The 22,624-nt window shown below is 46.4% G+C and overlaps 1 protein-coding gene across 3 annotated transcripts in view; it reads left to right on the top strand.

Annotated features, from left to right (window-relative positions):
• TAGAP (T cell activation RhoGTPase activating protein) overlaps positions 1–22,624 on the top strand; it is a 71,674-nt gene that overhangs the window by 31,427 nt on the left and 17,623 nt on the right. For 2 of the 3 annotated variants that reach the window (XM_084827935.1, XM_084827934.1), the window contains one exon: positions 1,370–1,531. In XM_084827935.1, coding sequence (XP_084684061.1) covers positions 1,370–1,531 — 162 coding nt within the window. Of the gene's footprint in view, positions 1–1,369; positions 1,532–20,140; positions 20,266–22,624 lie in introns of those variants that run through there. The other variant, XM_084827936.1, reaches the window with a different exon arrangement.

Raw genomic sequence — 22,624 nt, 5'->3', positions numbered from 1 at the left:
CTGCAAGTTCAGGCAACCTCAACAACTTTGATTAACTTCTTAGGAAATGTTTCAGTTCCATAGCAGAGCAAGCAATAGAAAATATGGGATTATTGGACCAGTCAAGTTTAGAATACTAGTAAAAACAAGAATTTTGAGCAGAGCTGCTCTAAGGTTTTCTGTTGCCCAAAGCAAACTAAAAAGTTGGCACTCCTCCCTGCTTGGGTTTTGCCATTTGTTGAGCAGCGTATTATTTTCCCCAGACCCTCTGTAGAGCTTAGGATGGTATGCATGGTTCCCCCCCCCCCGCCTCACCGCCCACTTTCACTCGCACACCTTTCACTCTGTACCCTGTGAGGTAGTTGGTCTCAGGGATGGCAACTGGCCCAATATCACCCAATAAGCCAGGGGGCTGAGCAGGGGTCTGTAGCTGGAACTCTCTGGTCTTCGTCCAGCACTCTAACCACTACCCCACAAACATCTCATTTCATACAGTTGTAACATCTACACCTGCAGATCACAGCAAAGATCCCTGCAGCCAGATCCCTGGGGTGGGGGAGGGCCACTATACCCAGTCCTGGAGATCCAGGAGACTCAGCCTAGGCTGGAAGCCCCAGGGCCAGCCTACCATTAGACAAAGTGAAGCTGCCGCCCTGGGCAGGAGATGCTGGGGAGCCACAGTGGCAGCTTCCCAAGCCATTCCTGCTGAGCCCCTCCCACCCCCAGGCATTCCCGTCTCTTGGAGGACAGATCTCAGTGTGCCACACAGCCTACCTTGCACCACCTAAGCTGGACTGCTTCTCGGGTGTAGTGGAGGACACTGTCCCATTGCCGTTGCTAAAGTGAGGTTCAGCTGCCAAAATTGGACAATGGAACTACACACATACTCCATATATACACATATATAGAGTCAGTATGGCATACAGCGCAAGCCTATACATGTCTACTCAGACGTAAGTCCCCTTGAGTTCAATAGCGCTTACTCCCAGAGTAATGGATATCCCTATTTAATTTTCCCATTGCCAGCCGCACTGCCCTTTGCCAGCTCATTACTCTGTGACTGTCAGCGCATCCTAATAAATTGGGTATTCTGCTATGTACTGCTGCTCTTTGGTGTATGTGTATACCCATACAAGGGGAGGGAGGGAGATGGATGCTGACATTTTTGGACTCTCCTTGGAGCTATTGCTATGGAGACTGCTATGAGGAGCACCTGTGCTTCAAAATTCACCAGTACACCACTGCGTATAACTAGATTCTCAGAAGAACCTCTCAGTATATTGGACAATACAGACATTCCTCGAGAACACAACAGAGATTATCTTTGCAGATAAGAGGCTTAAGCAGAATGAAATGCAATTAAATCAGTGCTGTCATTCATTTCCTTCAGGTCTGGCACAACATTCAGATTAAAACACAAGGTGGACCTAAGTGAACTGGGGGTTGTATACAGTGAAGATGAAGAGAAGGAGGGCTCTTGTGGGTTTACCCTCAACCCTAGGAATTCTGTCATCTTGACGTGGTCCACCAGCACCTGCATTGCATCTTTCAGGTGAGTCTCAGTGATATTTCAGTCTTCTCTATTGGATTCTGATGATGAAGTGATGAATACTCAGAGTTGCCACAATTGTGCTTGAATTTCAAGGCAAATTTGCTACTAGGGATGTACGAAAGGCACTTACCTTTCGCAGATTATGTTGATGGTGGGGGGGAGGCGCTCCGTCCCTCCCCCCGGAATCCTGGATGGGGGGAGGCGCTCCGTTCCTCCCCCCCCCCGGAATCTGGCCGGCCGGCTGTGCTCCGCAGGGATTCTGCGGAGCCACTGGCCAGCTCCGCCAGCAGCCGGACATCCGGCTGCTGGCTAGCAGGGACGCAAATGGCGGCGGCCATAGCCGCCGCCGTTTGTGTCCCTGCAGTCAGCCGTGATAGGCTACGTAAATGTTTACATAGCCTATCACGGCTGACTTAAAAAACAACAAAAACGCACATACACAAATGGCGGCGGCCATGGGCGCCGCCATTTGCGTTCCTTATTTTGGCACGTCTTAGTCTACGTCAAGATTTACGTAGACTAAGACAGCGAAAATAAGGGGAACACAAATAGCGTAGCGGACGTCTTAGTCTACGTAAATCTTGACATAGACTAAGACGTGCCAAAATAAGGAATGCAAATGGCAGCAGCCATGGCTGCCGCCATTTGCGTACGCGCATTGTTGTTGTTTTTTAAGTCAGCCATGATAGGCTACGTAAACATTTACGTAGCCTATCACGTTTGTTTTTTTAAAAACTTAGCCGTGATAGGCTACGTAAATCTTTACGTAGCCTATCACGTTGTTGTTGTTTTTTTAACTGGAAATGGCGGCGGCGGCAGCCGGTCGGAAGACCGGCCGCCGCAGCCGCCGCAGCTGCTGCAGCCAGGAAGATCCACCCCAGGTAAGTCTCGTCCCGGGGGGGGCAGACCGTTCCGCCACCGATTTCGGGGGGCCGAATGCGCTGGCATTCGGCCTCCCCGAGATCCGTGGCAGAATTCTCTGACATCCCTATTTGCTACTCGCATGAAATACAGGAGTAGTTTCAAGCAGTGGTGCCATCAGGGAAGGACCTTGGGGTAGGACTTCAGGGCGCCTTTCAGCAGAATTAGCAGGATGGCCACTAACCTCAGCAGGGTTGGCTCACTACATTTTGAAGTGAATGAAGGAATGCATACATTGCCATCACAAGAGCTCCTTCCACCAATAATAGCTCCCTCCGCAATATGAACTCCCTTCACCAGAGTTCCCTCCACCCTGTCATTAAGTCCAGAGTCTAAAATTACCTAATTGCATCACTGATTTCAAGGGAAGCAAAAGGCAGCATGGGGCAGACATCTCTAAGTTGCCACTAAGTTTCATCAGAAACAAACATTCCAGGCAAATCTGGAGGTTCCTGCATGGGCCAAACATCTGAGAAATATTGAGGGGAAGGGGAAGTGTATTAAAGTGCTTCCAAAACACATAGAAAGCTGAAATGTGGATCTATTGTTTCAAACTCTCTGAAAATTTGATATTTTTACTTCTCCGCTAAAACCCAGGGCATGCAGGACAGTTCACACATCATGCTTAACCATGGTTTAGTGAGAGGTGCATGAACAGGAAGGAGCTGCTGTGAGTCTCAGCCTCGTCTACCTTCCCATTGCTTCTTCTCTTCTTCTGCAGTTTTTAGTTTCACTTTCACCGAAACTCGGCTTGTTGTATCATCCAGACTAGGGATCATGGTTTATAACAAACTCTGATTAGTTTTACAAGCCACCTTCTGAACTCATGATCTCAAGTTGGCTTATTTTGAAACTGACCTGAGTTTGTTATAAACCATCATCCCTTCTCTGGATGACATAACAAACTGAGATTCAGTGAAGGTGAAGAAAAAGCTGCTGAAGTTGTCCACCCAGCTACACAGTAGGAAGAGAAGGGAGGGGGTAGGGATGGCAGAGAATTCCACCAAAGATTCCAGTGAGGCCAGATTCTAAAGAACGGCCTCCTGCCCCCCCGCCCCCCCCACGGAATCCCCCGGGACAGCACTTACCTGGGGCGGATGCGGCGGCAGATGCGGCAGCGGTTCCAGCGGCGGCTCCCGCAGCTGGTCTCCTGGCCGGCTGCGGCCAGGCTGCTGTGGCCGCCATTGGCGTCTTTGCAGCTGTGATAGGCTACGTAAGAATTTATGTAGCCTATCACGGCTAACTCCCCCCCCCAAAAAAAACCAGCGTATGCAAATGGCGACAGCGACAGCAGCCGCCATTTGTGTTCCCTATTTTTTGCCGCTCTAGCCTACATAAATATTTACGTAGGCTATTACGGCGAAAAAAAGGGGATCGCAAATAGCGTAGTGGGTGCTATTTGTGTTCCTTTTTTTCGCTGTTTTATCCTACGTAAATATTTACGTCGGCTTTTATGGCGAAAAAAAGAAAGAAACGCAAATAGCGCCCACTACGCTATTTGTGCTTCCATTTTTTTCGCAGTAATTGCCTACGTAAATTTTGGGGGGGGTTGTTTTGGGGCATGCTGTGATAGGCTACGTAAATACTTACGTAGCCTATCATGGCAGCCTGGAAGGACGCAAATGGCGGTCGCTACGGCAGCCGCCATTTGCGTCCACAGCAGCCTGTCCATGGCTGGAAGTCCGGCTGTGGACAGCCCTGGCCGGCTGCTCCGCGGACCCACCGCGGAGCAAAGTCGGCCAGGCAGGATTCCGGGGGGGAAGACCGGATTGCCTCCCCCCCCATCGAGGATTCCAGGGGGAGGGACGGAGCGCCTCCCCTCCCCCAGCGGATGCCCTGACCGGAACCAGGTAAGGGATTCGTACATCCCTAGAAGAGGGTGCGTGAGCTCAAGGCTCATGGAAGCTCCTTCCAGCTTTGCTGTGATAAGTAAATAAGGATGTACAAAAGTCCCTTACCTGAACCCGAAACTTGATTCGCGGTGGGGGGGGAGGCGCTCTGTCCCTCCCCCTGAAATTCTGGCCGGGGGGAGGCGCCCCATCCCTCCCCCCCCAAATTCTGGCCGGGGGGGAGGCGCCCCGTCCCTCCCCCCCGAAATTCTGGCGGCGGGGAGGTGCCCCGTCCCTCCCGCCGCGAATCCTGTCCTGCCGGGACACAAATGGCGGCGGCCGTAGCCGCCGCCGTTTGCGTCCCTGCAGTCAGCCGTGATAGGCTACGTAAATGTTTACGTAGCCTATCACGGCTGAGTGAAAAACAAACAAACCTGCGCATACGCAAATGGCGGCGCCCATGGGTGCCGCCATTTGTGTTTCTTATTTTGGCACGTGTAGTCTACGTAAACATTTATGTAGACTACGGTGAAAATAAGGGGTACGCAAATAGCGTTCCCCTTATTTTCGCCGTAGTCTACGTAAATGTTTACGTAGACTACACGTGCCAAAATAAGGAACGCAAATGGCAGTGCCCATAGGCGCCGCCATTTGCGTACGCGCGGGTTTTTTTTTCTTCACTCAGCCATGATAGGCTACGTAAACATTTATGTAGCCTATCACGGTGTTTTTTAAAAATCTAGCCGTGATAGGCTACATAAAGACTTACGTAGCCTATCATGTTTTGTTGTTGTTGTTTTTTAACTTGGAAATGGCGGCGGCGGCAGCCGGTCGGAAGACCGGGTGCCGCAGCCGCCGCCACCACCGAACCGCCGCCGCCGGCACCACCGCCAGGGACATTCGCACAAGGTAAGTCCCCTCCCGGGGGGGCGGGGGGGCAGACCGTTTCACCACCAATTTCGGGGGTCCGAATGCGCTGGCATTCGGCCTCCCCGAGATTCATGGAGAAATTCTCTGACATCCCTATAAGCAAACCAGCCCAAAGTTTGTGTTTTAACAGTGGACAGCACTCTAGTACAGAGCAAGCCAGGGCACAGAGAAGATGTAATGTTGGGCTGTGGGAGTTCCAAGATAGGGGTGTTTGGGGCTGATCTCTGGTGCTATCCGGGAATGTATCTATGTTGGCAGAATGCAAGTTAGGTGTACTAGTACTGGTGCGCAGTCTGTCACAGTATCGTGTCACATGGGTTATCTTCACAATGGAATTCCATCCTCGTGGCATAAGAAAGGGTCAGATTCATGGCTAGCAAGCTCTGTCGCAAAACCCAAACATCTCCAGAATTACTGAGGCGCACGTACTTATGAACCATAGCAGCTGTGTCTCTCCGAAATCAGAACATTTCTGCGAACCCCCATTCTTCTTCAGTTCATGTGACAAGACCAGCAGTCAATTCCTACAGTCACCGGATCAAAGTTACGCAGTCCAGTTACTCTTCCTCTTTGTTCCAACTGTCACACAAACGGTCAGTGTTGTGTCACCCACCTTCCTCTAATTGCTGCAGCATTCTAGTAAAACGAGAGCTAGCAGAGTTTATTTACTTCCAAAAATACTGCATCCACTATCTGTGTCAATAGACAGAAAGCAGATGAGGAGTTCCTTTGCAGGAACGCTGGGGTGCTTCCAGACACGGCTTTCATTGTGCAATCACCCTGCCCCATTCATGGCATTTTATGTGGGCGTCTAGACCTCACTGTCTTCCACTCATAACCCTCCCATGTTTTCCCACTGCTTTTTCCATCATTTTTCTTCCTGCAGGAAATCTGTTAAGGAGACAAGTATGGGATAGCTGCCCAATGCCTTCTCATTGGTAGAGCAGGGAGCCTCTGGCAGGAGGCAGCCCTAGTCAGCAAGAAAAAATACTCCTGTCCGGAAGGCTGGACCCAAGTGATATGGCAGCAGACCTGTTTCTTTGTTCTATCCTACATAAAAAGTAGGAGGGAGGGCTGGTTTTTAAAGTCAAAGTGATGTGTGATCACTTTGTGAAGAACCCTGTGGCTTCTTCTTTCTGCAGTCTATCTCCCACCCCCCACCCCCCACCCCAAAGGCACTTTTCTCCTTACCTGAGTTCTGATACTGGAAATGAGCTTGGCTGGGAGAAAAATCCTTAGGGGAGGAGCTCAGGCTGCAAAGCAGTGAGATGAGTGCGGGAATGTCCCTCACCTGCATATCCCTTTTGCTCTAAAAATCAGATCCCAGTTTCTGCTTTAAATCCAGGACTGATTGGGGCAGACCTGGATTTAAATAAATGAGTCTGCTGACATCACATCTAGACTGGCCTCTGAATCTGAATGGATTCACACAACTATTTTTTTGCTGTTGTTTTTTGACAGCAAACGGTCTCAATGAATGGGGTCATGAGAAGAATCCGCAATGTATCACAGTTGTGTAGGGTAGCCACTTACACATTGGCAAAAAAAGAGGATTTTTCATCTCCAGTAAAGAGGACACCCAGTTGAATTACATTTTCATATGCAAATATATATGCATAGGTGCAAGTCTGGAAATAATAACTCTTAAATTATTATAGAAGTACAATGCATCTCACCATAGTGGAGAACCTCCTTATGGTTCTTTGACTTGAAACCAGACTTGGACTGGTCAGCCCATCAAATAGAGGACACCTTCAAATAGAGGACTGTCCTCCACCAGCTCTCCAAGATAGGGGACTATACCAGGGGCGTCGTTAGAGATAGCCCACCTGGTTGCAGGCCCTGGATCTTTTGAGCTATGCCCCGGATCTTTTGAGCTGTCCTAATTGCCATTCTTTTAACATTTTCCCATTGACTTGCACTGGAAAACAAAAACGGCCATAACGTTTTTAGTTTGTATGATAAATATATGAAATGTGGCAGCTTGGTAGCCCCCACAGAACTGATTGAATCTGCCAAATTTCAGGCAGTTCAGACCAGTGGCTTTTGTGCTAGTTGTTGTTGTTCAGTCGTTCAGTCGTGTCCGACTCTTCGTGACCCCATGGACCATAGCACGCCAGGCCTTCCTGTCCTGCGCTCTCTCCCGGAGCGTGCTCAAGTTCATATTCATTGCATCCGTGATGCTATCTAGCCATCTCATCCTCTGCTGTCCCCTTCTCCTTTTGCCTTCAGTCTTTCCCAGCATCAGGGTCTTTTCAAGAGAGTTTTCTCTTCGCATTAGGTGGCCAAAATATTGGAGCTTCAGTTTCATTATCTGTCCTTCCAATGAGCACTCAGGACAGGGACAATTTGCTATTTTCAAGAAAATGTGGCAAAGCAAAGAGCTATATTTTGTGTGTGTGCTTCCACATATATGCATGGAATTTGGCGACCTGCCAGCCCCGCTAGAGATGACTAAGCATGCCAAATTTCAGACAGTTAGGCCTAGTGGCTTTTGTGCTAGCCGCAGGTAAAATTTGCTTTTTCCAAGAAAATGTGTCAAAGCAAAGAGCTATAGTTTCTTTGTTCTTCCACATAAGTGCATAGAATTTGGAAACCTGGCAGCCCCTGTGGAGCTGATGGAACCTGTCCAATTTCAGGCAGTTAGGTCCAGTGACTTTTGTGCTAGTCACAGGTAAATTTTGCTATCTTCAAGAAAATGTGTCAAAGCAATGAGCTATATATTTTTTTCTCCTTCCACATATATGCATGGAATTTGGGGACCTGGAAGCCCCTGTAGAGATGACTAAGCCTGTCAAAGTTCAGACAGTTAGGTCTAGTGGCTTTTGTGCTAGCCACAGGTAAAATTTGCTTTTTCCAAGAAAATCTGTCAAAGTAAAGAGCTATAATTTTTTTTGTGCTTCCACATACATGCATGAATTTGGGGACCTAGTAGGCCCTATGGAGCTGACTGAACCTACCAAATTTTAGACAGTTAGGTCCAGTGGCTTTTGCGCTAGCCATGCATAAAGTTTTCTTTTCTCAAAGTCTAAAACAAAAAGTAAAAACTGTCAAGTCACCCAGGGGATTAGAAATCCTAATCAGAAGGTGTTTAAGGTGACCATTAGGAGGTCACTAATCTCTGGTGTAGGGGTTTTTTGAAGTGCAGAAAACCTCTCTCCCCCTACTTTTCTGCTCTTACATACCCACTGTTGTGAGCTTGCCTGCAATGAAATTTTGAAGAGGGAGAAGGAAGGGAAGAAAGAGCTCTATGTGAAATACTGGTATTTCACACAACATCTGATTTTACTGCCCCAAACTGGAACCTTTGGATTCTGCAGAAGTTTAGTAGCTTCATTACAGCAAAGGATCCAATCAGACTCCACAAACTTCTTTCTCCCCCTCCACTTTAATTTCTCCTAAATAGCTGTAGGACTCAAATAATCCCAAAGGGAGGGTTAGGACTATGTGGCATCATGATCGAGAAACTGCTGGGGCTTTTAAATAGGTTCTACAGTTTTAAAAAAGCTAGAAAAAGCCCTCTGCCACCTCACCTCATAAAGTTCATTTAAGTACGTGCAATCTTTACAAACCCTCCACAGCCTCCTAAATTCCTCTGAAGTACTACCTCTCCGAGAGGAGCCTCTTGGCTTTGGGAATTCTCTCTTCCCCCCCACCCCCATGCACATTTTCAATCACATTTTTCTTCTTTTCTTCTTCCCTCCCCTATCCTGTTCTTTCTTTCTATCTTCTTTATTCCACCCAGAGCATATCTTGAGGAATTCTTAAAGAGAATTCTCTTCGGTGGGCAAGAGAAGTTCTGAACTGTATTTGACTTTATACAAACAGACAAGAGGGTTGGTTTTTCTCCTTCTCACTCAAGCCTTTGAGAAAAGTGGGTTCACATGGTCACAGAGAAACAAATCTGGGGCTGTTCTGTTTGTCAGTTGCCATTATCCAGCAATAGGAAGGGCTGCAACTCAGTGACGGAGCATAGGGGTGCACGAAAGTCACTTACCTGGTCTCGCAGCTTGCTTCGCGGTGGGGGGGAGGCGCTTCGCTGCTCCCCCCGAAGTTCAGGCTGGGGGGGGAGGCTTCCCTCCTCGCCCGGCCTAAATTCAGGCCGGGGGGGGAGGCTTCCCGCCTCGCCTGGCCGAAATTCAGGCCGGGGAAGAGGCGCCTCGCCTCGCCCGGCCGCGAAATAAAAAGTTAAAAAAAAAAAACGCCCCCGTGATAGGCTACGTGACGATTTACGTAGCCTATCACGGCTAGATCTGCAAAGTCAGCCATGATAGGCTACGTAAATCGTCACGTAGCCTATCACGGGTGACTTAAAAAAAAAAAAAAGCGCGTACGCAAATGGCGGCCCCCATAGGGAGCCGCCATTCGCGTTCCTTATTTGGTCGCTGTAGTCTACGTAAATCTTTACGTAGACTACGGCGAAAATAAGGGCAACGCAAATACCGTTGCCCTTATTTTCGCCGTAGTCTACGTAATCTTTACGTAGACTACAGCGACCAAATTCTCCCTATGGCTCCCTAGTGGCGGCTCCCTATGGGGGCCGCCATTAGCCGTACGCGCTGCTTTTTTTTTTTTTTAAGTCACCCGTGATAGGCTACGTGACGATTTACGTAGCCTATCACGGCTGATTTTGCAGATCTAGCCGTGATAGGCTACGTAAATCGTCACGTAGCCTATCACGGGGGCATTTTTTTTTTTTACTTTTCTTGGAATGGCGGCGGCGGCAGCCAGTCGAAAGACCGGCTGCCGCCCCTGCCCCTGTCGAAGCCCTGCCGAACCGCCGCTGCGACCCGCCACCGGGAGCGACATTCGGGAAAGGTAAGTCCCATCCCAGGGGGGGGCGGGGAGGGTGCGGATAATTTCTCCCCGAAACTACTTCGGGGGGCCGAATACGTTGGCACTCGGCCCCCCGAAGTTTCAGGGAGAAATTCTCCCCCATCCCTAGCGGAGCACCTGCTTGGCATGCGGAAGGTCCCACTCTCAATCCCCGGCATCTCCAGGCAAGGCTAGGGAAGAATCCTGCCTGAAACCCTGGACAGCCGCTGCCAGTCAGTGTCAACAATTCTGCGCTAGATGGACCCAGGGTCTGACTCAGTATAAGGCAGCTTCCTATGTTCCTATGAACAGAAAGCTTTAATAAAAATAGGCGTTTGGGGTTTGGGGTTTTTAAGTGGAGGGGAGATAAATCTTGCTAATTTATGCAATCCTACTTATGCCTACTGAGAAGTCCCATTATGTTTAATGAGGCTTACCCTCAGGAAAGTGTGCATAGGATTCCGGCACAAGTTACTTTTGCAGGGAGGTTTGCACCTTGATGTTCTGCATGTTTACTCAGAAATAAGTCCTGATTTGTGAGCATGGTACTGCAAGCTTAATACAGTGCCTACCCAAGTCTGTCTAATGAATTGACTACCCTTTCAGCTCAGTCCTATGCATGTTCTGTTATTTGTGGGTTGGGAGGGGGGTTGCATGAACTCTAGCTTCAGTGGTGAGGGAAAGGCACTTAGTGCATGGTCAGATTTTCTCCATAACTAAGCTCTAGTTTTGAAAACAGACTCATTGGCTGAATCCTGGTGAAGTCTTGGCACAAATGAAGTTACGGGGAGGAAGATGCAATGAGAGCTTGTGCATAACAAGGAGGAGGTAGAGAGGAGTTGCACAAAACAAGACATCTGTTTTGATGAAGAGTTGCTGGAGGATGGTAGGATGAGGAGGGATGGTTGCATGGAGGGGAATAGAATTGGTAGGGGGAGAATGTAAGTGCTCAGTGGTGAGAGAGAAACGTTCTGCACATGCTCAGAGGCATTCTCTATTGAAGAACATAAGAAGATCTATGCTGCATCAGACCAAGGTCTATCTAGTCCAGCATTCTGTTCACACAGTGGCCAACCAGATGCCCATAGGAAACCCACAAGCAGGACATGAGTGCAATAGCACCTTCCCACCCATGTTCCCCTGCTGCTAACATTGGCGAAATGTAAATAGATTCTAATGATGCTAAATTAGAATGCATGTATATCCTTCAGAAACTTTGCAGGTTTCTTGCCTGGGGGACACCTCTAATGACCTGTGCATTTTCTTACAAATGTACCCAAAAACTATTGAGGAAGGGGTGAATGGAAGGGAAAGCAAATCACTCCCTCCCCCAAATTGGAGAACTCCCCTTCCACATGAACTGCTGCACCTATCCTTCTGAAACTTTGCTGGTTTCTTACTTAGGGACAACTCTAGGCTGTCTGTAATTTTCAGAACAATGGTCCACAAGGAACATAGGGAGGTAAGTATTTCTTCTTTTGGAGACCTCAAAATGTCAAGGCCACCCTTGCACAAAAACCCTTGTGGCTATCATTCTGAAATTTGGCAGACATGATCTCCTCTGATGGGGCAATGAATCCTGAAATGTTTATCCAATTCTTCCAAGTAATAAAAATGTTATTGGCAGTTCCCTTTAAAAGAAAATATAAACCCTGCACCTATTTTTCTGACATTGGGCAGGTGTAATCCCCTTCTAGGGGGCTACTATGCCTGAAATTATCCAGTTCTGACCAAGAGAAAAAAGTTACAGGTTTTTTTCTAATTTCCTATGGTAGTCAACAGGAAGCATAAAGACTAATTTTTCCAAACCTTGACTCAAGTTTGGTGCCGAGCTGAAGTGGTCTGACTACAAATTGGCCAGAGCAGAAGTGGGATGTTTTCCAAAATGCTGAATTGGGGTCTGAGTTGAAGTGGGGTGGGGGGTCAGTGCACATTTCTTATGTATGTATGTATGTATGTATGTATGTAATCTATACACACACGCAAGCACACTGCATGCACGCACCAAACACACACACACACATTAGACATGCGCTTAGACTCGTGTGTGTGTGTGTGTGTGTGTGTGTATGTGTATGCACATTTGTGTTATGGGCTTGTGCCCCAGATCTTTTAAGACCCTAGCAACGCTCCTGGACTATCCTCTGTAAAGTTTGACACCTGGCACATTCTTATTGCATGAATTGTTTTCTGACAAATAATAAGGGGTAAAGACATGCCAGTAGCACAAGACTCCAGATCTGACAAGGCTATCTTGTAGGCCAAGAACAAAAGTTGAGCACTTTCCAGCAGCCACTGTATGCTGAGGAGATATGATTCAGCCCTCTGTTGAGACATTTTAAATGAGAAAATTGAGTAGACAAAGATAAGAAAAACTGGAAAAGAAATTGGATTCCAGTGAAAACAATTACAAACCCAAAACAGAAGTGGAAACCAGCAAAAGCAATGTATCATGTGAAAGAGAATTTGGAATTTAATATAAGGAGCTAAAACTAGGGGTTGCCAGATAATATTGGAGAAAACATTTACATGACAAGGAAGAGAAGAAAAACAATGGGTTGGATGCATGCTTAGATACACTTGCAGTAGATAAATTTAAATCAGGGGGATAGGTTGGTCATGACTGATTTCAGCCCCATTGATTTCAGTGGTTGTACTCTAACCATAACTTAAATGTGGATCAAACCCAGTATATCAGTACAATTTCCTCTTACTGTGAATAAGAACTGAAGCCTCTGATACAAACCAGGAAGTCTGTAACTGTCAACATTCCAAAATAGTCAGTTCTCAGCTGTTTCACAACTGCCCACTCAACCAGGCAGTCCACATGAAGCAAGCCCTATTTTATATTTGTTCTGAATCCATATGCCTGATGAGCAATGTGCAATATTCTCTAACTGGTAGTTGGTGGAACTATAAGGAAGGAAGGAAGGAAGGATACCATCTTGCCTCTTCCACATCACTCCACTAAGGCCATGTTCACAGATGTATATTGATTGCCTTTTTTTACTTCAGAAAAAGGTTTAACATTCATTACAGCAAATATTTATCTATTTTTAATTATATTTATATCCCACCTTTTCTCCTAGTTGCTCCAAGTAGTGTGCATGGTTCCCCCTATTTTATCATCACGACAATCTTGTGAGGTGGTTTAGGCTGAGAGGTAGTGACTGGCCCAAGGTCACCCAGTGAGCTTCATGGCTGAATGGGAATTTGAACCTGGGTCTGCCTAGGCCTAGTCTGATACTCTTAACCACTACACCACACTAGTTCACTTGGCATGTCCAAGCATATTCTGATAATTTTCAGCAATTATACCCCTGAGCTTCTGGCACCCAACCCAGTTCACTCCACTTTTTAACTGTCTTACTTCCCTTCCCTTCTCTCTCTCTCTCTCTCTGCAAAATCACTCCATTTTGATCCTGTTCTAGATCTGGTGCTGGCTCCAGGTTTTTGAGGGCCCTTGGGCAAGGCATCTCAATGTCCTGCTCCCCCAGGGAGTTTACCTTCTCACCAACATTGTCACCAGCTGCTATTGCTCCTCCTCCTCTTTCCTATCATTGCTCCCACTTGCTTGCTGACTGGCAGAAAGCCACCGAGCAAGTAGGCAGTGGCATCTACTGTTCCTCCTTCTCTGGGCCAGCGAGGGAGGCAGGTCAACAAGCAGGTCACAATGGTAAAGAGAAGAAACAACCAGGGGCTCTTCTCAGTGGGTCCCTGCTAGGGTTTGGGCCTTCAGCAAGTGACCAACCATGCCTACCCTTGACACCAGCCCCGTATAGATCCACATACATACATGCATACATACATACATACATTACGGTACCAGTGTGTAGATGCACTTGGGTCCTAAATGGGGAGAGGCATGGGTAAGAGACCATTTATAGACCCCATCTGCCCTTGCAGGAAAACACTGGGGGCTAAAACAACCCTCCATTGGGGGCTAAAACAACAGCTTTTAGGGCTGTTTCTTTCCTGACCTTCCAATATGGCATTGCCTTACATGCTTGATGTGGGCTTTCCCTCAATACATTGGACACTAACAGCTACATAGCTGGGTGACATAATTCCTCCCCTGCTCTGAAGCTGGTTTGCCAAGCCTTCTCAAACTCTTATACTCTTACTAAAAAAGGATTCACCATAATTCAGCGAGGATAAGGTGATCAATGGCTACTAGTCGTGATGGCTATATATTACTTCCAGTAACAGAGGCAGTAAGCCTCTGTCTGCCCGTCACTGGGGAACACGAGCAGGAGGTTGCTGTTGCTCTCATGTCCTGTTTGTGGGCTTCCCATAGGCAACTGGTTGGCCACTGTGAGAACACAATGCTGGACTCGGTAGGCCTTTGATCTGATCCAGCAGGGCTCGTCTTATGTTCCAGTTTCTGTGTAATGTTGCAGCTGAGCCGTATTCTCAGTGGGTTCAAACAAACATTATTTTACAGTTCCTCAACCATGCAGATTGAGAGTCGTAAACTGGAGCGGACACTTAAGTCCCCTTTAAATGAGGCTTTCTCTTATTTATGGGTCTCCCAAATACTCCTGAATGTTGTAGATCACAAAGCAAAAGACCTATATTATGGGAAGTTTTAAGCAGATACCAAATAAGGCTCAGTTTGTAAGCCAACAACCACATGCTGTCATTGTTCTTGGAGGGAATGGCCTCGGTTTAATTTATTCATCTGATAAATGAAGGAAAAGGTGAAGCCAAAATTACTCTTTAAAAGGAAGCATACGACTGGAAAATGGGTTTGTTTTTTGTTGTTTTGTACAAGCAAATCTTTTTGTTGTGGTTACACAAACTCAGGCAAGATTTCATGAGCAGGGAAAGTGTGTCAGGGAAAAATGGTTCTAAAGGACACTTATTTTAGGCTGTGTTGTTGTCTTTTGTCACTTCTGAACGCAGATGAGTACATACACATATGCAAACACACACCATCCTCTTATGTGGTTAATTGAACAGGCAAGCAAGGGAAAAGCACACACTGGTGAACTTAAACACCCATCCCTTTTGCTTGGGATCTGGAAAACGGTGGGCTGAGACTGTACTTTCGACTGACACTCTGTTTTCCATCCCTTTTCAAAAGACGTCCTATGACATATGGAATACTGTGATGTCAGAGCACTCCAGAAGGCTTGAAGCAACTTGAGAAGTTATATGATGCCATTCCCAATCATAATCAGGTCACCAGTGCTGAAGTTTGCTTTTAAGTTTTAATATGAGCTGAGTAACTTCATGAATAGCATGATATGTTCTTATCTTTACTGTCATCCCTCACTGGTGGTCAGTGACAGTGAGCCAGGGCTCACAGGGACAAGCGTCAGGACGTTTTCATTTACAGGGATGCTGACGTCATGTGCCACCCCACTTCCCTCGGGCTTCTCTGTTCTCTCTGAGCTTAGCTGCAATTTTCACAGTAGCTGGTGGGAAAATGGATTTTCCCAGCAACAATATATTGTTGTGAGCTATCCCTGATGTAATACAAAGTATTTGGGGGTGGCTTGGTCTTGAATGAGCAACGAAGACCCACTCACTTTACAGAGGAGCTACAAAAGACACATATAGTACACGCAGAGAGAGAGATGGATCGACATGGCTTCCTGCATGTTTGGGCTGCCCTTGGGAGTGTGGCTGTGGGGGTTGTCATGATGAGAGCCTGCACTTTGAAATTTGCCACTACACCACTGCTGCTGGCCTGTTTTAGCTTAGGCGCTGGTTCTTCCACTTAACATAGGAACATAGGAAGCTGCCTTATGCGGAGTCAGATCATTGATCCATCCAGCTCACAATTGTCAGCACTGACTGGCAGCAGCTCTCCAGGGTTTCAGACTGTCCCAGCCCTACCTGGAGATGCCGGGGGTTGGACCTGGGACCTTCTGCATGCAAAGCAGCTGCTTGGCCATTCAGGCTTCAGCTACAGTCCCTCCCCTTCCTCAGAGGCATTAGACAGGGCACGTACAGCCGGAAGAATTACCCGGATTCTAAGGTTTTATTCCCCTCAAGGGGATAAAGATGTTTTTGCAAACAGAAGCTCTCTTAGGGCCAAGCTAAATGTTCATTAAAGCATGCATGGTGGAGCTATGTGTTTTAGCTTTCTCTACTCTCCTGTAAGCATGCGCTATTCAGATCAGGACCAGGGCACTCTGAGAGAGGAGGATTTAAGCTTCCTCCTACCCATGTTGGGGGTGAAATTTCACAACTACCCTCCTTGGGTGGGGGTGGGGGGGATAAAAGAAGAAGAAAAGGCCTCCATTGGCTCCAATGGATATGGGGTTTTTTGTTTTTTTTTTCAACCTTGACATGGGGTGGAATTTCATGGAAAAAAATGGGTTGGGGGAGCATAAATCTTCCTCTCCCAGAGCACCATGGTCCCAATCTGAATTGGGGTTGTGCATGCTTACAGGGGCATACAGAAAGCTAGGCATTTGTGCCCATGACCAGTTGCTGCTCTGTGCAAACATCCAATTACAATTGGATTTGATATCCTGCCCCTCACAAGCCCTGGGGATGCATAAAATGAATGGCATTCTCATTTTCAGTAGAAGCATTCACAGGGCCACACGTGAATGCATGATTTTTTCATCACAACACTTGCTGACTTACAGCAGCTGGATGTGCCAGCCATCTCAATTGGTGAGCTACAGTCATCAAGTGATGTGGATGTCTGTATGTGAACCACATATCCCACTACCCAAGCAACTGACTGCCTTGCCTCAAAGTGTTTTAAGGTGATCTGTGTTCCACTTTATTGCAACACTTCTGTCTAAAGGACTATATTGGTTAAACAATAGGATAGATTGTATTCTGGCTATCTGGGTACATTCTTAAGTGCTCTGCATTTTGAGAAACCTCCCATTCTGCCTTCTTTCTAGACTGTAGGCATACGAATGGAAAGATTTTGATAAATGAGTGAGGGAAGGCAGTGTAGAATATTAAAATTAAAATAGAACAAGGGAGACTTGCACCAAAATGTTGCAGGATAGAGTGCTCCTGATTGGTATTCCCCTCCAAGATCCCATCTCCCCTGCCCCCCACCAAAGGTCAGTCAGCTTTCATGGCCACTGAACATGCTCAGTGCTCACTGGGCTTTTGGAGTGTCCCCCCTCCCCAATTTGGTTTTTCTTTTGAGGATTTTTTGTACTTCTGCAAACCTGGGGTTTCCCCCAAGCTTGTAAATACCTCCCTCTTGTGCACTGGTAATCTTTTGGCTAAAAAGCAATGACACTTGCCTGAATATCAGAAACAGAGGATATAATGAGGAAAATCTGAAGCAATGGCATATATTTGTGGAATATCCCCTGTGCCCCAAAATTGGGGTTCTCACTCGCCACAAAATCCAATATCTATTATCTGGAGAAAGCAAACCTTTTAAAGGTTAATACAAGACCATATCATTTTAAAATATTGGTAGCAGTACAAACCTGAGGCGTCTATCTTAAAACGGCACAACAACAGTAACAGTTGCTAGCAGCAGTGACACAATACTTGGATCACAATCTACTTTCAAGATCAGTTCCTTATTTGTCAGCATGATTTTAATGAATGATGGACACTTCATACTTCAGAACATTTTGTTCTGCAATTTTCTTGGTGAAAATGTGCACAACTTATACAGTGGCTTCATGCAGCAAATAAATTTCTAACAATGCACAGCACAATCTAATATCGAGTTAGGCATACTAAACTCCACAGGAATCAGTGGGCTTAAGCATGCTTAATTCTGTGTTGGATTGTGCCCACTGAACCATGTTCACCTTGGGCAAGTAGTATTCCAACCTATGGAGTTCCTCAGTGTTAAACAGCTTTGGTTCAAGGAGCTGAGAAAAACGTATTGGCCTCAGTTTTTGTATGTAGAACATAGAAAGGTTCCCTCAATCAAAAATCTGGATTTGTCTATTAATGCATGTTTATAAAACCCTGTTTCTGCAAGGTGAGTAAATGTACATGTAATCAAGTTACTTTACCTTGCGGTGGGGGGGCTCATGGCACAATTTGCAACATTTTTTCAAATTTGGCGGGGACAGGACCTCAGTCTTCTTTTTGTCATTCACTGGAGAAAGGGTATTCTAATTCATGGAATGCTAGAAAGCAAAGGATAAAAGGGCCTTATTCAGGCAGTCTGAACATGAGAAAAGTAAATGGGTGAAGAGGGTGCAGTAGCCCCACCCACTCCCTCTTTGGGCTTTTCTACATGAGGCTTTTAACCCGCCATTTTACCGAGGCTTCTGCTTCCGGATTCTTTGTGGGATTAAGATTGGCTTCTTTATACGTGTTTTTCCCCCCTGGGGGTTTTCTTTGTCTGCCTTTCTATATGTTACATTACACAACCACTAGGTGGTGCTGTGGTATAGCAGAATTGCGCAAATACACCAGGGTCTCAAGCCGCCATTCACAGAAATACCAGACTTTCCTCATTCGGGAAAAAAAAAGTATAATGGTTGCAAAGCACAGGAGAGGCCCTGGAGGATGACGACAACATGCAAAGCATCTGCAAACTGCCATGAGTGAGGAACAGGGATGTTAGAGAATTCCGCCATGGACTCCAGTGAGGCCGGATTCTAAAGAAGTCTGCCCCCGGAGTCTGTGGCAGAACAGAGCAATCCCCTCCACCACCCCTCAAAACCTCCCCAGGACAGACCCTACCTTTTGTCAGCCGTCCGCTGCCCTCATCTGCGGGTACGAATGGCAGCCCCAATCTGCGGCTGCCATTTCCCTCACTATGTTAGCCGTGATAGGCTACATAAGTATTTATGTAGCCTATCATGGCAAAGAGCTATGGCAGCCGCCATTTGTGGCCGCAGCCTGGCACCAGACGGAGGTCTGGCTGTGGGTGGCCCCAGCCAGCAGCTCCGCGGACTCGCCACAGAGCGGAGCCGGCCGAGGAGGATTCCGGGGGGAGGGACGGATCGCCTCCCCCCCACTGCGGATCCCCAGAACGGAGCCAGATAAGGGATTCATACATCCCTAGTGAGGAATTACATGTGCACAATAAATACCTCATGTAGAAAGGCTCTCTATTTCCATTGTCCTCTACATGGGATGGTGACTTTCCAAATGGGGGAGCTTCATGCATCTGTGGAGGTTCTCCACATGATTTTGAACACTGATTTTCAAGGCTCTGGAAAGTCACCCTCCATATGTAGAGGGTGTTTACTTCTCACATATTTATGTTTCTCACTTTCAGAATGCCTGAATAAGGCTAAGGTGAGCGGGAGGGATTGGATGGAGTGAAGATGTCCCCCTGCTCTGACCACCCTTGAGTCCCTTTGAAATCCTCTTTGATTAACAAGCAAGCCTTTAGCAGAAACTGTCTACAGAACTTCAGTAATTTCTCTGAATTTGCTAGAGCCTTCACAGGTTTCATGAAAAACAAATTTATCAGTGTTCTACAAAATGTCTAGAGATAGCCTGACTCATATCTATCATTTTGAAAATTATTTTTGCTGCTGAAAATGCCACATCCAACCATCCTACACAATGGGTTAGTCCCAATTTAATGCACACTTTAAGTCAAAACGTGTGTATGAGTAAGACTGAGGGGGGCGGGGAAGAGAGAGACAGAGACAGAGACTACATGAAGCATTATACAAGTAATAGAGAAGGTACATTAAATTCGCTGTCAAGCTATGCAGTCCAAAATATTAGAAAAAGACAGAAGAAAAGAAATTGAAAATCACACTGTCCGTGGGGCCTACGTAACTGCACCCTTTTTATTTGGTCAGTATTTCTATTGTTTCCCAGGAGACGGTTATTCTACCAACTCTGAGGAAGCTGGACTACATTCTGTATATGAACATTCAGAGGCAGCAGTACAGAACTCTATAGTTGTTTCACTAGATTATACACGGGTTGGATGTGTTGGTGGTGCTGAGTAGCATCCTTTTGTCTGCTTGGCTATGTTAAAACTCTGCTGTTTTCTCATTAGCATGACACTGAAACAAACCCAGATTTGTCACCATTTGCTCACATGCAACCCCCTTTTGCAACGGTCATCAGGGTGCTTCACGTGGGTTAAAACTCTATTGAAACAGGCAAACATTTGCGGTCATTGGGATTTTCCCATTTGGGGTTTCACAAAAGGCTTAAAACACATGCTTCTAGAAGAGGAAGAATTAGAAGAAGAAGAAGAAGAAGAAGAAGAAGAAGAACAAGAAGAAGAAGAAACACTTAGCAGTTTGGTTCCTTATCTTTTGATTCCCAAGAAATAGCCTTCCCTCCTCAGTGTCGCAATGTGTATATGTAAGTTTTAATTATTCTTCATATTGTCTAAGAATGTGCCAGGCATTTCAGTTTGGGATGCTTCAAAAATATACCTGGGGCAAGAACAATGAACTGAAAGCATTACAGAGGAAACAAAGCCAAATACTGCTCTTGCCAGGGGGGTTCCCAACCCCCTTCCTTGTGAATTAAAAGCATGCTTGAGGGGGCCATGCAGCCCCCTAAAGCCCCATAGAGCTCTATGTAGCCCCATAGAGCTCCTCCAAGTGTGGGTGGATCCTGAGCCAATTAGGATCTCTCCTTGTGAGGAGAAGCAATTTGTACATACATCTGTACGCATGGCCACCAAACACGCAGCTATCAGGAGGGGAGTCTATCCAACACAACCTTGTGCCCCCCTCATGCATTCTTTCAATGCCTGACAGGTTTCGAGTGAGCCCCCTGCCATTACTTATTTTTCATCCATTTTTATTGGATTTGTACTTTATTGTTTTATGACATTTTGTGTTTGTTCGGGTGTCTCTGGGCAGAGGGCATGATTTATAAATGTCACGAATAAATTCTGGGCATGATCCAGCCTATGCTGTAGCACTCTGTTTGGTTGCACGTGGAAGGGAGGGCAGTGGGGGAGGAGTTGGCCAGAGGGCATTGCACATGCAGGAGCAGTGTGCATGGGAGGGGAGGATCTGGTGGGGCACTGGATTGTGCCAAAAACACTGAGGCAAACCTCACAAGGTGCTGGAAAAATAGCACAATTTATTTGCAAATATATAATGTAATGTATTTACAAAAGCATTCTAGTGAACTCCCAAAAGAGAACAGGATGGATCCAGACCAATCTAGTCAATCCTATGAATGTTTACCCAGAAGTAAGTCTCAGTGCTGCTTACTCCCAGGTCGGTGGGTATATCCTAAGTTAGTTGGACTTAGTTCCCATTTAAATCAATCAGACTTAAGTCGTAAATGACTGGTCCTATTGATTTCAGATTGAGAACTAAATGCAACTAGCTTACAGCACAACCCTACACATGTTTACCTGGAAGTAAGTCCTATTGTGTTCAAACGGGCTTACTCCCTGGTAAGTGTGCTCAGAATGCAACCTTAGTCTGGATGGAGACAATGTGACCACAGCCTCCAGTAATAATAGGAAACTGGAGTGCTTTGCTAAAGAAATGGCACTATTTTCTTCATTCCCTCTTAGTGATTTTTTTTATCTGGAATTGCTTCTGCCCTCCTTTCTTCTTAACTGCCCAGTAATGAAACATTCTAAAAGTAAAAATTAAAGTCATATTTTTAAAATGGGATGCAAAAATACTTTACTGCCCTATCAGATGGGGAGGGAAAGGTGCTAAAATTAAGATGCTGAGTGCATGACTCAGAATTGTTCATATCACCTCATCCCAAGCTTCCCCTTCCAGCCTCCTTTGTTGCACATCTTAGCTACAGTCTTTACTATAGCCAATAAAGGCTTGTAAGTTGTATCGGAATTTTCAATCCTCCTCAATGGAATAGGGGAGGGTTTATTTGCTCACCAAATGGAATGGAATAATTTTAGAGTGACTGCCATTATTCTGAAACAGTTGTGAGAATAAGGCACACGGGGCTATTTATAATGGGATCCTAAGCATTTTTGTTTGGAAGTCGCACTGAATGCAATGTTACTTTGTTGTTGTTGTTCAGTCGTTCAGTCGTGTCCGACTCTTCGTGACCCCATGGACCATAGCACGCCAGGCCTTCCTGTCCTGCGCTCTTTCCCGGAGCGTGCTCAAGTTCATATTCATTGCATCCGTGATGCTATCTAGCCATCTCATCCTCTGCCGTCCCCTTCTCCTTTTGCCTTCAGTCTTTCCCAGCATCAGGGTCTTTTCCAGGGAGTTTTCTCTTCACATTAGGTGGCCAAAATATTGGAGCTTCAGCTTCATTATCTGTCCTTCCAATGAGCACTCAGGGTTGATTTCCTTTAGGATGGACTGATTTGACCTCCTTGCAGTCCAGGGGACTCGTAAGAGTCTTCTCCAGCACCACAGTTCGAAAGCATCAATTCTTCGGCGCTCAGCCTTCCTTATAGTCCAGCTCTCACAGCCATACATTACTACTGGGAAAACCATAGCTTTGATTAGACGGACCTTTGTCGGCAAGGTGATGTCTCTGCTTCTTACTATGCTGTCTAGGTTTGCCATAGCTTTCCTCCCAAGGAGCAAGCGTCTTTTAATTTCATGGCTACAGTCACCATCTGTGGTGATCTTGGAGCCCAAGAAAGTAAAATCTGTCACTGCTTCCATTTCTTCCCCTTCTATATGCCAGGAAGTGATAGGGCCAGATGACATGATCTTAGTTTTTTTAATGTTGAGTTTCAAACCAGCTTTTGCACTCTCCTCTT

This window comes from Heloderma suspectum, chromosome 1 (assembly GCF_057233095.1).
Source record: "Heloderma suspectum isolate Gila_16-S chromosome 1, 16-S_ref, whole genome shotgun sequence".
NCBI classification, from domain to species: domain Eukaryota; kingdom Metazoa; phylum Chordata; class Lepidosauria; order Squamata; family Helodermatidae; genus Heloderma; species Heloderma suspectum.
The sequence above is the reverse complement of the archived record's forward strand: the minus strand, read 5'-3'. Positions and strand labels throughout refer to the sequence as shown.